Here is a 15,995-nt window from a genome sequence, read left to right on the forward strand (position 1 = left end):
CAAATCTTAATGCTTAAGAATGCTGGTAAGAATGTATTTCCTAAAAATCCATTGGTGCTTGTTAAATTTTCCTCTTTTGACCGTTACCCAGGCGGCTCCAGCATTTGATGAGGTGTGGTCGATACGAGGATGTATTGGATGTGCTATGGTGTTCACGCAGATGGACAATGGTTTTCAATCTCACTTTGTGAGAGATCTACAGCTTATGAGCGAACTCTCCGCTTAAACGGCCCGCGTCTTGGAAGTCTGAACGTTAGAAACTTAGAACCCAACTTTGAACCCCTTTTCGATACAGGTATTAGAATTTGTACAGATTCTGTACATGTAACAGAATCTGTGTCGGATCGGAAATGCACTATTATGGCTTCCGCCCAAAACTGCGGTTAGATACATACGACTATATACGAGTACTTACTAGTACAGTACTTAACAGTTAACACCGTGGCTTAAAGTTACATTTATTAAATTTTAATCTTAGTTTTAGTATTTTGCTTTTGGTTTTTTTTACAGTTGTTGGCATGTTTAGAGGCATGTTATAATGTATTGACAGGAATCGTTGGATCCAGAATCGCTCCTGTATAGTACAGTATATGCTTGTAAACTTTTGCTGGCAATGCCTCCAACAACTCGCAGCCGTCAAGCTGCTGCTGTTACCGCACAAGCAGCTTCGACGGAACCCATAAAAGACTGCAGCAACGATCCGCTTGTTGCCCCCAAAACGGATTCCCTGGGGCTTCCCGGCCCTCTGCCCGATGTAACCAAACGCCGCCGCCGCCTGAATGCGCGCCCCGTTACCGATTCTCTAGTGGCTCCTCCCCTCGCCCCGATGCCCCCGACCAACAGCGCCGCGGAACTTTTCAAAACCGTCTACGACGCCCCCGCGCACGGTTTTCCCCAATGCTCAACACCCTGATCCCGGGATACACGGGGGGCCCGGTCCTGATCACCCTCAATCCCGCCGTTCCCACCAGTTCATATAAGCCCCTGCGACAGAAAGGCCTGTCCCCCTCGGCCGCCCCTGGTTTCCCCCTGATGCTGCATCCGCCCAAACATTCGCTGCGTTTAGTGAAGGGCAGCGCCTCGTCGTGGACGGTGGTGGCGCCTGTGCCGTTGATGCCCGCGGCAGCCACAAACCCCTGGTGCAGACGGCGACGGGACTCCCCCCAACGGTGATCTCATCGGCTACATCGCAGCAGCCGATGAAGCTGGCGGCAGTGCTGGCAGCCAAGCAGAAACCCAAGATCGCGACGACAGGGATGACTCCGCCGACGCGCCGAGGAAGGCCGCCCGTTAAGAAGGGGAAGGGACGGGGCAAAGGTTGGCGGAAGGGCCTGGGGAAGAAGGCGGAGAGCGTGCAGAGTGGATCGTCGTCGGCCACAACGACGGATGCCGAGTCGTTTAGGTACAGCGTACGCTTATCTGAAACGCATTGATTACGTATAGCTTGACGGTAGTTTATGCTGCGGCTCCGCACATTTTGGGTTGAACTAAAATATTTCACTCAAAATTCGGTTAATGGAGTTTTATTCTTGAGGCTTTCGCTTTTTCTTTAATTTCTTCACAAACCTTGCTAAACAAACTAGCCAATGCCTGGAAAACATCTTAACTCTTGTACCCGAACTAATTATGATTAGTATTTAATAATATAATTATACTTTCTTTGGTCCGATCTGATCGATTCTGCCTTAAATTCTTTTTTGGTTTTGATTTTTGTTGAAGCAGTGGCACTCATAAACAATAACCGCCACTGGTGCCAAAAAAACACATTTGGGATGGTTATTCGATTTTTCTTTCGTCTTGGGTTATTATGGTTTGATCCTTTACTGTAATGTGGTAATTACATATAGATCCGATGCCGATACTGGCGAAGGGACGTCTTCGGGATTCTCTCAGCAGCCCGACTCGGTGATATCCTCCTCTGTGCGGGAGGATTCTGTATCGGGTGAAGCGGACAGCGGAGTGGGTCCGCTCTTCACCGCCGCTCAGAAGGAAGCCATGGCCGATCACTACGGAGACACTGGCACCGCTCTCCGCTACACAGCCCTGAAGGAATGGTGCATGTCCAAGGGCGCATCGCTCCTGCATGCCGGATCCGTGAGGAATAAATTCCGCGCTCTCCTTCAGGACGGAATTGATCGGGAAGAAGCGGGTGGGATTGGTGTGGAAACGGTGGAACGTGTGAAGGAGGCAATGGGACGTGTCCGGGATCCGCACTTGGAGGAGTTCAAACGACAGATTTGTCTGGAGATTATCCGCTCCAGGAATCCGCAGTATGGCGTACTGAGGAAGGAGGTCGAGCGCACTAAGGGTAGGTTGTGCGATTGAAATCGTTATGGCTACTTTTCTGAGTGGATTTGGATTAGCCCTACTGTAGTGAATAGCTACGAAAATGTGGATTCAGTTTTGAATGTTCACCCATACCTTTGTGTTTTCTACGGGGTTTATCCTAGAATAACGTTGAGGCATTGTACCTTGTTAAAATTAACTGATGATGAATTTTTTGTACTGGTCTGTTTAATTAAGCTTTGCTGCAGTGCGGAATGTGGTAAATACTAACTAGTTAAAATTCTGGTTTTTTTATGAATTATTTTGCAAATTTTAAGTACTTAAGCCGATCGTTTTCTAGATCCCACTTGAATGTGATCGCTTGGACACCGCAGATCGCTTGAATGGGAAGGTGGACTGCTACCCATAATCCACTGCTTTCGTGATAAAGAAGTACTTAACTGAAAACAATCAGTAAATCTGAATATACTTCTGCTTTCTCTCACAAATTATAATAATTGTTTTTGATATGACTTTGCTCGATTTTTTCAGTTCTTTTCTACAGCTCGGCATTTTACATGTTTTATAGTGTTTTAATTGTTCAAGCTGCTTGCTTTGCTGGATTTTTGTCTTGATCTCATTAGAACTTCAGAAAACCCAGTTTGAGAGTCGCAGTTACTTTAGCAGATATATGTTAACGCAAGAACTTACTACAGGTAGACGTCTGCCGACTTACATAACTTGGCATATGGACCAGATACCGTTGTGCGACAGTCGAAGCAGCTGAATCAACATTTTTCTCCAGATGTTATTTTTCTCCAGATATTGACAGATGCTAACAACACTGGATCGGTAGTAATCGATTGTTTCAAAGCAGGTTTAGAACTTGTGCCAAGGACAGTTAAGATACCGGGCGCATATCCATTAATTGTGTATGCACAATTAATAATCGTCAAAAATAAAATTAATCCATTAACAGAAGCAGTTTTGTTTACGGTTATTGATAACGTTTGGTGTTGATAAAGAAAAACAGATAATCTGATTCAACTTAATCGGTTGTATAGCAAAACTGCGCAATAATATCCTGTGAATCTGCTCCACCACAAAAAAACCATAGACTACGTTAATTCCATTTAAGCATCATCATAGGATAACGAGCATTGATACACAAAAATACCCTGTATCTTGTCACAATGAAAAAAGACCGCTTTTTCTTTGTATTTATTATCCAGAATATATCTATAATAACAGTAAGTCTACATTACCGGAAGGGTATGGATATACAAAAAATAGCATATACAAAAGACAAACAAAACGATCTTCGAAAGCCAGATGGTAACTAATACACCAAATTGAAGTACAAGAATAAGAGGCACAAAAAAAAACTATTACGTCTGCTTTCTAACCAGATCCTCCAAGATTTTCTTCAACGAATGCTGAAATGGCGGTAATCCACGTGTCTCACTAACATCCCACACACAGGCCAAATCTTCAACAATGGCTTTGATTTTTTGTTCGTTTTTAGCAATCTCGGCCTCGATGGCCGCATCAATGGATAAAGACCGGATCACAACATCTCCATCGTCATATTGATTCTATGAAGTCAAAGTATTTTGAGATCTCAACTTATTATTCGTACCAATGGAGAAACTACCTGCTCTGCGTTATTCATTGCATCTAACTCCACTGGATTATTACTGTGCAGATTATTTACAATTGGAGAGACAGATGCGTCGATTCCATGTACATGGAATGTCACAATTTCTAACATAATTACTGTAGAGTAACCCTGCACGAAGTCTCTATTCACCAACTGCACGAGTTTTAACTGATGGGTGACTGATCCGGAAATAAAGAAATAGGTCGAAATTTAATGAGAAAATTTGTCAGCTTTTGGGGGAAAATGTTCGCATTTCAGGTCTTATGTCATCTCTGTAGTCAGTTAAATTAAAGGAAAGGGAAATTTTCCACAGAAGACCATCGTCAACTGTGGCATTTGATAACAGAATTCTACGCTTCGGGCCTTCGGTCATAAAATCTCAGTCCTACACTTACCTGCAGTTATGAGTTTTAACTTTTGCACTGGGTTATGATTCGTCCACACGACTGTAACACTAATGCTCAATTTTCTAAGCATTACGCACTTTATCAAATATTTCTTTTTCAAAATATTTTTCAATATTTTTTATAGTTTTTTTCAAAATATTTTTTCAATTTATAATTGCTATTACAAGTTACAACAATAAAATTTTCGGAAAGACAATTAAATTTTTTAAATATAAATGACACTGTTAAGCGCACCTTATTGGGACCGCGGCGCATCCGGAAGGCCTTCTGCTTCTTGACCATCTGCTTATAGTTTTCTTTCCGCTTGGGGAGGTAGTAATACTGTATACAATCCTGCGTGCTCTATACAAACAAATAAAATTGGATCAACTCAAGACATTTATTTGAAAAATACTTCAATTTTAATTAACAAATTAATTTCAAAGCGGACCACATATTACAACAAAAACTAGTAGTATCAAATAATAAAACGATATGATTGTAAATCATTATGATTAAACGGTTTGAATTTTTTTAAGTTATAAAAAATCATTAATATACTGTAATTTAATTCGCCATTAATATAATGGAATTTAATAAATCGCAAATTTAATATCGCAAAAAATATAAAAAAAACCCGAGCGCCAGATACCTTCCGTTTTAAGAAGGAGCTGATGTAGCCGAAATCCTTGGGGCGCTGCAGGTACTTGTCCTTGAAGATGTCCTTCTCCTCATGCGTCCAGAAGCATAAAACGAAATCGAAATAATACAATTTTTCTGGAAAAGGGCCTGACAATTTATTAGCAGAGGTAAAATAGCAACCACAACAGTTTCCATTTCCCATTAACTGAAATGCTGAAAAGCAAGGAGAAGCAACATGTGTATTAATTTAAAAAAGTTATATGTTTGCGATATGTTTTTTTAGTGATACTATATACATTAGTAATGACATAAGTAATAGCAAGTTAAAGAATATCCGGTTTTTTATTATTTGCTGAGAAACTAATAAAAACTCCGTTCAATATATCCTGAAAAATTTCATTATACTGTGCAAGAAAATACTGACAGCATTCTATACGACGATGAAAGCAGCATATGTACCCCGTCACAAAAAACAAAGTTTTTACTACAGGTCGTACACTGAGTTGTCCTGCAGGCTATACGCCCCGTAATACTGCAAGCTGAACACTAGGCTATACTGCAGGCATTACTATCAACTAAACTTAGCGCACTACAGGTTAAACTACAGGCCATACACTAGGTTCTACTACGGGCTGTACTACAGGTCGTACAACACATAAAGCAAACGAGCAAGCACCCCGGTCTATGATCATAATGCATAAGATATCAGCTAAGCATCTTGATTCCTGGATATCATTTTAAGTTATATTTAAACATATTAGAAATGAATGTAAGCGTTAAAATAAAAATCTGCAAACCGGAAACACGGAAAGATATCTGGTATGGTTTTAAAGATTTTATTGAATTTAATGTAAAAGACTTTATGAACGTAAAATTAAATTATAAATTTAAAAATTACATCGGGTCGTAGTATAAAAAAAAATCAAGTGCTATAAAAAATTCATAAATGCACAAACGCAAAGAACTTGTAGTGTTTAATTTAAAAAAACCGTTTTTTTCTGGAGTTTTTACAAAGAAATTAATGGGGTGAATTGTACTTTGCGCACAGCAGTATATTGAAAATTGAGATGCATTACAATAAACAAATAAACTAACCAGTCTCATTAAATAAACTACAATTAACACAATGTACTGCTGAAATTTTTGTAAACTTAAATATTGTGTACCAAACATGTGCCAAACATTTTTTACGCTTTAAATCATTTCTAATACTTGTATGATTAAATATAATTAAGAAAAATATTCAAGATGCTTAGCCTCGCTTGTTTGCCTATCGTACTTCCTGTAATACACCCTGTAGTACAGCCCGTAGTGCAACCTAATGTACGGTCTGTAGTTTAACCTGTGGTGCGCTAAGTTTATTTAATAGTAATGCATGCACTAGAGCCTAGTGCTTAGCCTGCAGTATTACGTGGCGTACAGCCTGCAGTACACCTCAATGTACGGCATGTAGTAAAAACTTTGTTTTTTTGTGACTGGAATACACATACTGCTTTCGTCATCGTATAGAATGCTCAATGCTGTCAGTAACTTTCTTCCACGGTATTTTCTCTACACGCTATATATTCAGGATATATTAAACGGTGTTTACTTTATTTATGAGACGGCATTGTTTTGAGTTTTTACAAAAAACGATAATAGGAGTGATTCGTATTTTGGGCCTATAAGTATATTATTAAAAATTAAGATGCATTTCATTAAACAAATCAACAAATCACTGAAATCAGTCTCATTAAGTGAACGAAAAGCATACGATGTACTGCCTGTAGTACATCCTGTAGTGCAGCCTGTAGTACAACCTAATGTATGGCCTGTAGTTCAAGCTGTAGTACACTACGTTTAGTTAATGGAAATGCTTGTAGCACAGCCTAATGTTCAGCCTGCAGTATTACTTCAAGTACAGCCTGTTGTACACCTCTGTGTACAGCCTGTAGTGAAAACTTGGTTTTTTTGTGACGGGAATACATAGGATGCTTTCGTAGTCGTATAAAATGCACCTATATTTGCTTGCACAGTGCACTAAAATCTATTAGGATGTACTGAACGAAGTTTTCATTCGTTTCTCAGCAAATAATTGAAATTCTGACTTATTAGTATCTATCTATCTATATGTATATCATTACCTATGTACATTAGTATTGCATATGTATGTCACTCTACAAAAAAATTCACAACCTTTTTCAAATAAAATGCATGTTGCTTTTCGTCGCCATATCAATTAATGGGAAATGTGAAAGCAGTTGTGGCTCATATTTGATTTCGGCTAATGAAATATTAGGTTTTGATCCAGAAAAATAAGAAATATTTCGATTTCGTTTTAGAATGTCACTAATAAACGGTACTCTAGCAAAGCAACTCTAGCAATCAGTAATTTGGGAGTACTGACCAGCTGTACGCAATTTGGATTGGTTGGGTGGTAGTGAGCCGTATTGGGTAACCGCTTTATAGGGCGGTTTTCCTTATACCATAGTCTACGGTGCACTGGGTGCCCAAAATTTTTGTGTTTTTTAGGAAGTGACTATAGGCACCCCTTTTTAGCACCAGCTTTTTCGTACTTCGTACGATATGAGCTATACGGCACTGTAGTACTGACAAACGTTCAGCTGGCTCAGAGCCGACTGCACTGCACTCACATGCGCTGCCTGCCTAGTCTCAGGCAGCACATGTGAATGGTGAATGTGCTCGTACAGCGTACGTCTATCTGAGCTGTATAAAAAGCTGTCAAGTGCAGGGTTTAACTCTACAGTACGAGTTGTCACTGTTACTCTACAGTACGAGTACGAGTTGTAAAAAAAGCTGTCAAGTGCAGAGTTACTCTACTCGTACTTATTGTTGTCAATTAAACTGCCCACTCCAAGCGCAACGGCATTCAGTTTTGTACTCTACCTGAAAACTACCTGCTCTGTGTGAAACTACCTGCTCTGCGTTATTCCTAGTTGCGTCTAACTCCATTGGATTACTGTGCAGATTACTATCCATTGGAGAGTATTCTATTAAATCTATTCTATTCTATCGAATTTATTCTATCCTATTCTATGATTCTATCAAATCGAAGTATTTTGAGATCACAACTTATTATTCGTACCAAGTGAGAAACTACCTGCTCTGCGTTATTCATTGTTGCATCTGACTCCACTGGATTATTACTGTGCAGATTATTTACAATTGGAGAGACAGATGCGTCCATTCCATGTACATGGAATGTCACAATTTCTAACATATGATGTTGTCAATAACTGCCCACTCCAAGGGAAACGGCATTCAGTACCCCAGCAGTATAACCATTACTAATGATTCTTTTTATTAAAGCATTCATTTGTAAGAACGGCTTTTCTACGGTATACGATAACACCACAAGTAATCTGAAGATACTGCGCAGTACCTCTGGAGATCCAGATCTTCCGCCATGTTGGCCGCTGTTGCTTTCGTCACGCGGATGATTCTATCAAAGAACCGAATCAGGACAATAAACAAAAAATACATATTATCAAGCGTAGCAAATCTACGTCTTTGCTCCCGATCGTCATATGACTTGACCTGATCACGTTTTTCGCATTCCCGCGAAGTTGACGGTTTAAAAACTACTGCCAACTTCTGCCACACCGCACTGGCTTCAACACAAAGCACGCGCGACAAAAGAACACTTTATCCAGCAAACTGTATTCGTTACCTCAGGACTCAAGTCACGACGGCTTTCAGTCTTCGACATGGTGAAACTTGTAATGTTACGACGTAGCTATCGCAAACACTACTGCCATATATCGAAAGGTCACAGTCAGAATTGCTCACTTTCAATCACTAAACGGAAGTATCGGTAATTCAGAAATCTTCGGAAATCTAAAGTGCAAACTGTTTTGCAGGTTTAGCTGCGTTGGGGGCTTTTATAGCCGGAGGCCGGGGAATTTATGACCGCTACGCGCGTGTATCGTACGTTTGGGCGGAGTTTCCATTGTGCACGGCCATGACGAGTTACGGTTTGGAAAAAACCCATGGTTTCTTCGATGCTCTTTGTTAGGAAAAGGGGACGCCTGCGCCGTGTCTATTCATTTTATCCACCTATGATTTTGTCCACCGTTCATTTTGTCCACCAATAATTTTGTCAGATACAGTACTTAATCCAATTGGATTAAGTGGGCATCAACAGCGCTGCAACGATGCCCACATACGCCTGATTCATGATGACGTCTTTGTCGTCGGCTTGAACGAACATCTTCCCAATATATCTATATATGCGTATCAAACCTGATACCCGCATTGTATAATATTCACCCAAATTAGAAAAGCGGGATAACGTTTCTGCCTTTCCTGGCTCTCCAGCAATTGGAAAATCGAAATCACACTTATTACACCCAGTTGCCCTTCTTACGGCACAGCACACATTCAACTTTCCTAAACGCTGTTTGTTCCTGTTGCCAACAAGATGTCCGTCTCCAACCATTCCTGGGTCTCCTCATCGCTTCTTAATACAACGTTTATTCTTCGGATAACGCCTGCTGTCACAGCCTGGTTTGCCGTGTATGCGCTGATTTGCGGCATCGGAATAATCTTGAACTGCTTTCTCCTGGCGGTCAGTCTTTCTCCCAGCGGAAACTCCAAACCGGTTCCGGTTGGTTAATCGCGCATAAGCAGATCCTCGATGTGGTGCTCTGCGCTGTTGTTTTCCCCATCATGATCTCGCCCGTAATGAACTTATACGTGAATATCGAAGGCACTAATGTCTACTGCGTATGGGCCCAGTTGGTCCCGGGGACCTTACCATTAATGCAATCCGGCTATTGGACGGCTTTCTTCTTGGACGTCAACGTCCGGCCCCTCGCGCTACTATTCCCGCACAAGTACTCCGTAATCGCCTCAAAAGCCTCGTTAGTATCGTGTATTTTCATCTCATGGATTATCGCGCTGTTCTGCAATATTCCACGCTTCTTCCAAGTCGGAATGCGGTTTGGCTTCACGGTGACCTCCTGCGGCATCGTGCGTATCACCAGCAAAGTGTTTACCTATTCGGGCGGGCAGCATATCCCGGTGGTGATGTTAGGCGTGATGTATGTGGCAATATTTGGGGTTATTCGGATGAAGATGAACACGCGAGTGGGTGAAACGTCGCAGCGGGAGGATGTGGTAGTGACAGTGGCTCGGAGACGAGTGGTCATTGCCAAATTGTTATTTGCATCGTACGTCTGGAATACGGTATGCAGTCAGTTGCCCCTCGTGGTGCTGCAGTTGGTGTCGTATAGTTAAGTACAACAATCGAGTGATTCTGTTGTTGTGGCTGCGGACGATTTATACGTTGGAATATGCTGCAAATCCGGTACATATATTTTAATTTCAGTGTGTCCTGCTGCAACAGCAGCAGTTAATGGAGTATTTACTAAAAGTGAATGAATAAATGTAATGTCACCATGTAAAGTTGTAAACCACTTTTAAAAGATATGAACCTTTTCGCTGTCCTGTAGTCATATCGAATTCCGTGGTTTGTTTAGATGTTTTTTCTCTTGCTGAGTGATGAATATCAACAAGGAAGCAAGCAGCTCTTGGCTGCCATTTCTCGGTCTGTATGCCTAAGGATGATCAGTGGCTGTTTGTTGTCCCTGCACAACCGCATCGCAGTGAACGGACGGCTGACCTACATGGCGGGAGTGACACGAGAGCTAATCGACTTTGCCGCATGGCGTATCCAACCGACAAGTTGCGACAACGGTATCTATTCAAGTCGGACAGAGTCCTAAAATAGAACACTGATATGTTCTTGGTTCTGCAGCCATTTATCTGACCTGCGTATATAAGCGCATAATACAGTTTGACCCGAAATAAGTTCGTCTTCGCGTGCATTCACGCAATTGACTAAGGCAATGTACTGTAATTACGGACCGGAAACGAAGAATTACATCAGACTGATTCAGACATTGTAGTTAGTCTGTAGGTGCTGGTTGAAGCAAAAAAGCTGATTGCGTACAATTGTACGAGCGATCCTGTCTGCCAACTAATTTTCGCTGTTAAACTGTAGTACGTACTTGTACATGGTTAATTCATCATCCATGCAAAAACTGGTGACTTTTTATCTGATACTACTACTAGTGATACCTGTGAGTAGTACTAGTGATACCTGTGAGTTCACCACCTATACTGGAGGTTTTCCTGGTGTCGCCTAGACGGTCCGCACTTCACATGGGAAGAGCGTGGATATTCTTCACAGTGTCCTGGAAATGTGCACATTGCGCAACAACGCCGCTGGAGACAAATCATTAATGCGCTGTAAGTTACGGCCCGTAACCAAATCAGTTGTACAGAAACACTTTCGCGCGCGACTGTATGCACCATGTCCAGATAATACAAAATAAAGCCAAAATCGAAATGAAATTCGAAACAGGGATAACTTGCTTTTCGGGCAGTGTTCATTGGACAATACTGGAGAGTGGAATCATCCCAACATTGCGAGCCCGCGTAAAGGTTGACTTGAATTTGTTTCGGGGCACACCACTGCATTCTTAAACCAGTCCTTTCACCGCATTGTACAATGTAGGACTAAATGGTCGCATAGCCCCATACCCAGCATTCTGTACGCAAGCGGTGCAGTGCACTTGTACGAAACGGATATTTTGAACTCAGTCGTACAGTGCACTGCGCTGCATTCGTACTGAATGTGGAGATGTTGGGTATGCGACCATTTTGTCCTAAGCTGTATACCAAATCACGCTAATGCACATATTGGTGGGGAAAATGAGCTGATTTTCGGTTAGACGGTAAAACATGATTGTGAGAGCAACACGAAAGCATCATTCGTTGCCATATTTCTGCAATCTGCATTAACTGTACTTCTATAGAATTTTTCTATGGTTTCTGTTGTCGTGCACGCACACCCAGCCGGTTAGCCACCACGTAAATAAAGAATGCAAAATTATGAGAGTTCTGGAGGAGTGTTTCAAGATGTTAACATAATTTTCTCCTTCAAGATGATGTCATGCAGTGCAGTTTTAGAAAAATTAAGTAACCTGTCTATTATTACTAGGCATGCGCGTATGCATGTGCCACACCTTTGCCGCTAGTACGGTAAGCGATCTGATATTCGCTCCAGTTTTAACGGTGTCCTGTTTCCGCCTTCTGATGAGAACCAAAGACAGGGAGTGAGCCGTAATGATGTGCCAACAGCAAGCAACCGTATTTAGTTATTAACTGCTATGCAGTGAATGTTTTACCAAGAACTTACTATAGGTAGATTTATTTTAAGCAATTTAAGACAACGTAAAATCTCACACTATAGTAAGTACTTGGTTTTTTACACTATAGTAAGTACCTTTATTTGTTAAACTGCGGAAATTAGTGTTCAGATCACATGAGACAACTAGCCTTAATCTGTAAACATCGGCAGTTTCTTTAACGTTGACCCCGCGAAGTTATTGAACGTTATATCGTTGCATTTCTGCCGCAGGCATAATCCACGTTTAACCCCGAGCGGTTTTTGTGGAAGTGGTTCTAAACAGCTAATCGATCCTGTATAACAATGTAGGATGTTTTAACGCGTTTAGCACGGCAATTGTAGCTGTGATTGTATATTTCGCACAAGTAATGTTTTTCGTGGACCGTAATATTCCTCGACGCAGTTCGGAATCCGCGACCGCCGATCGTCGCGATAGTTTTCACACCTCCAGTAACGGACGAAAGTGGTTTACAGAAGTCGATCATGAACTGTTGCCTGGCCAGGTGCAGGGATTTGAAATTAATCGCGTTATTGCACATCGTGTGACGCTGCACAAGGAGATCTTCCTGTTGAATAGGTACTCTAGGTTTCTGCCTTTCGGTTTAATTGATAACCTTCTGTATCGGATGTTTAATATTTTCTTTGTGTTGAGGACGTACGATTACATTATTTCTAATGTAAATATACAATATACGTAGTGGCAGTATTGCATTTGTTCGTTTTAATTTGGTTCTGTAACTTCTGTTGCTTGAGGCATGTGACTTCTACGATACTTCTACAGTTCAGCCGATTGTAAGTACTGGTTGCAAAATTGCTTAAAATAAATCATTAATGGAACTATGTGTTGACAAAATTAATTGTCTATACGAAGTAGTGAACGATGTAAGTATACGCATATGAATGATATGATGCACAGAATACATTGAACCGTTGATTTTTCTACTTTTCAGTACTGCTCACGGGAAAGTTCTGGTTTTCGATGGCTTGACCCAGGGCACCGAAAATGATGGATTCGCTTACTACGAAATGTGTAGTCATGTCCCGCTTTGCTGTCATCCAGGTAAAAAATACCGCCCGGTACTACCCTACTCTGTAGGTGATATAGATATATATCGTATTGTACATTAAACTGTACATACAATACATAGTCGCCTAATATACAGAGTAGGTAACTAGACATACGGATTTTTGTGTTGCTCTGTTTTGAAGCCAGTCAACATCGCTATTCAGATGTTCGAAAACTCAAAGCTAGAATAATTAATAATATACATAGGAAGGCGGAAAGGGTGTTCTCATCCAGATCGCTGCTTTCGCAGTTGAACCAGTAATACAGATTACAGTGTGACCTATCTGACAAGCGGCAAGAGTTACTCGTATTACAGACTTTAACCGTTTTGATTATTTACCTATATGAATAACATTATACCCCACAGTGAGTAATTAATTATCGGTCGCTGTTTGTAGAACCAAAAAGAGTTTTGGTGATGGGCGGTTTGGATTGCTCCGGACTGGGCATCGAGATCCTGAAACATCCATCCGTTGAGCGGATTGTCCACTGTGAGGAGGACTCGGAAATGATTGACTTTCTGAAAGTCCACTTTACGCAGAAGGGCTTCAACCACAACAGCAACAAGTACGAATACTATCCCATGGAAGCCAAGGAGTACTTGCGCGGTCACAATGAGGAGTTTGATGTTATCATTACGGATTTCGAACTGCCATCGCGTATGTACTACGAGTAGGCATCGTTACGGCCACAACAAGTGACGGTGTTAAATGTGCATGTTTCGTAGTGCAACGGCATATATAAGACTGCACAGTTGCTAATAAGTACTTTTTTGATTGTGTCGGATTATGAGATTGCGGCAATGATATTTGATACTCACTTTTTAGCGGATACTGAAGGATTTTTCGGGGATTCTTTCTTCGAGCTGGTGAAAACTGCCCTGAAACCTGACGGTGTGACGATCACACAAAGTACGGCGATGGATGCATTATGTTGTTACAGTGTACTGGATCGAAACTGCTAAATACTCCGTTGGCGCAGCCAAATTTCAAATCTGAGCATGTCATTAAGTTTGTTTTTCAATCTATACAATCAATCAATTTTTCAATGATACTCCCTTGGTTTCACTTTTAAGCGGTTTAGTGTTGTTCTGGACACGGCCTTGACTTTTGGCACTGGGAATATTTTATTATTTTTATAGCATCGTGCTCAAAACCACTGAACATGATCAGATGTTTTTGATTGACCGCAGGTTGGGGAATCTGGGTGGAGTTGCGGCCTCCTACGATGATGCTGAAGGAAAACATGCGATGGGCCAGGAATCTCTTCGATTCCGTGGATTACTACACACTAGCGGCACCGTCGTTCACTTGCGGACAAGCTGGTACAGATTTATCTACGAACGCATACTGTATTTATTTTCCTTTTGTTTTGCACAGGGGAAAAACATCTTGCTAGTAGTAAACACACTCAGCACAGCCTAAACTTTAGCGATGCGGATGCTCTAATAAATTACAACTGCATGTTTGCTTCGACAGGTAACATTATCTGCTCAAAAGAATTGGTAAGTTGAATAACGTTTGAATAACGTTGAATCCAAGAAATCGAATGACCTGTATTATTCAGAAATACTCTTCGGGTGGCGTGTTCATGCGTGTAGTGACTGCAGTTATTACTGAACCTGAATACGTAGCTTTTTTTGTTTTCTGGAGGCCAACCCGCGTTTTGTGCATGGATCCAAAATAAATGTGATACATACATGTTCCGGTACTGACGATCGTGAATAGAGTACTTGCGTTGTTGTCACGGTACAGAATATTCGAACTGGAAAAACGGATTTGTACTGCATAGTTGTATTATTTCTCAGGTCATATATTATAGTATTCCGAAAGTTGTTTCGTTCCGAAGACTTCTGTACTTATATATATCTGCAGAATCGCCAGTTTAAGGCTCCTGTGAGAGCGTTGGCCGAGACTACCATCAAGGAATGGAAGCTGCGTTATTACAACCCGGACATCCATACAGCTTCTTTTGCACTGCCGCAGTTTGCTAAGGATTTGTTGTTTTCTACGGAGACGTCACGACGGTTCACAATGTGATTGGTTATTCCGGTTCGCGATGTTAACTTCGGACTCTTGCTTTAATTATACTGTTAGTGTTTACTGTCTACAATTGCAAGCAGAATATGCACTAAACGGCCACTTTTACCAATGGCGCAAAGAAGTGGTTTTCAGTTCCGTTATTTTTTCCTGCTGACCAGTAGTTACTGGTTTCATTACATAAATGAACTGAAAACTGATGTTAGAAACTTGGAACTGAATTGTGAAAATGAGATGATCCAATCGATTGACCGGACTTACTAGTAATTACAAAATCAATAACAATTGGACTAACCGATATCAACTTAGTTATTTACCAAGAAGTGCGCAGCGGGTACACATACAATCTGCATAGCATATAAAACGAATGTAGAAGAAGAAGACATACGAAGTACTGATGTAAACTTATCATAAAGGTTTCGAAAGCGCCAACAGCTGCACCGGAAACGTCGTATAATTACGGGGTTTGTATAAAATTCGAAGAATACTTTAGACATAACTGTAAAATTATTGCGAAAGCACCAAACTAATGTCCGATTCTGAATATTTTGAATGATTTTCTGTTTGCCGTGCTCCCGGTTTATTTTGTGAGCAAAATTTCCCTGCTATAGATCTGTACATCAGTTGCTGCGTTAGAAGTTTGGCGGTTTCACTTAATACCACAAAAAACTTAAAATTAATAATTTGATAATCATGAGTACTTAATTAAAAAAGAGAACTTGGCGCCAAGAAGTACAGATAT

The 15,995-nt window shown here is 41.0% G+C and overlaps 3 protein-coding genes across 4 annotated transcripts; 2 read left to right on the plus strand and 1 right to left on the minus strand.

Moving 5' to 3' along the window:
* Window positions 1-991: 991 nt before the first annotated feature.
* LOC129589068 (uncharacterized) lies at window positions 992-3,014 on the plus strand. Its single transcript, XM_055483553.1, has 3 exons — window positions 992-1,402; window positions 1,848-2,308; window positions 2,627-3,014. Exons 1-3 carry the CDS (start codon window positions 1,200-1,202, stop codon window positions 2,635-2,637), a joined length of 675 nt encoding a protein of 224 aa, XP_055339528.1. The 5' UTR covers window positions 992-1,199; the 3' UTR covers window positions 2,638-3,014.
* A 454-nt stretch (window positions 3,015-3,468) lies between these two features.
* LOC129589067 (uncharacterized) lies at window positions 3,469-5,489 on the minus strand. Of its 2 annotated transcripts, XM_055483552.1 has the most exons (4): window positions 5,378-5,489; window positions 4,964-5,166; window positions 4,567-4,674; window positions 3,469-3,860 (listed from the first exon to the last, which is right to left on the minus strand). In XM_055483552.1, exons 2-4 carry the CDS (start codon window positions 5,153-5,155, stop codon window positions 3,654-3,656), a joined length of 507 nt encoding a protein of 168 aa, XP_055339527.1. In that variant the 5' UTR covers window positions 5,156-5,166; window positions 5,378-5,489; the 3' UTR covers window positions 3,469-3,653. The 2 variants fall into 2 exon arrangements, with proteins under 2 accessions (XP_055339527.1, XP_055339526.1); XM_055483551.1 differs by having other exon boundaries at window positions 4,964-5,462.
* A 6,912-nt stretch (window positions 5,490-12,401) lies between these two features.
* On the plus strand, window positions 12,402-15,551 carry LOC129589062 (spermidine synthase-like). The gene is made up of 7 exons (XM_055483542.1): window positions 12,402-12,725; window positions 13,099-13,208; window positions 13,613-13,873; window positions 14,042-14,125; window positions 14,407-14,538; window positions 14,693-14,718; window positions 15,089-15,551. The coding sequence occupies exons 1-7, from the start codon at window positions 12,517-12,519 to the stop codon at window positions 15,251-15,253; spliced, it is 987 nt and encodes a 328-aa protein (XP_055339517.1). The 5' UTR covers window positions 12,402-12,516; the 3' UTR covers window positions 15,254-15,551.
* The last annotated feature ends 444 nt before the right edge of the window (window positions 15,552-15,995 follow it).

Source organism: Paramacrobiotus metropolitanus, unplaced genomic scaffold (assembly GCF_019649055.1).
Source record: "Paramacrobiotus metropolitanus isolate TYO unplaced genomic scaffold, Prichtersi_v1.0 Parri_scaffold0000033, whole genome shotgun sequence".
In the NCBI taxonomy this organism is placed as follows: domain Eukaryota; kingdom Metazoa; phylum Tardigrada; class Eutardigrada; order Parachela; family Macrobiotidae; genus Paramacrobiotus; species Paramacrobiotus metropolitanus.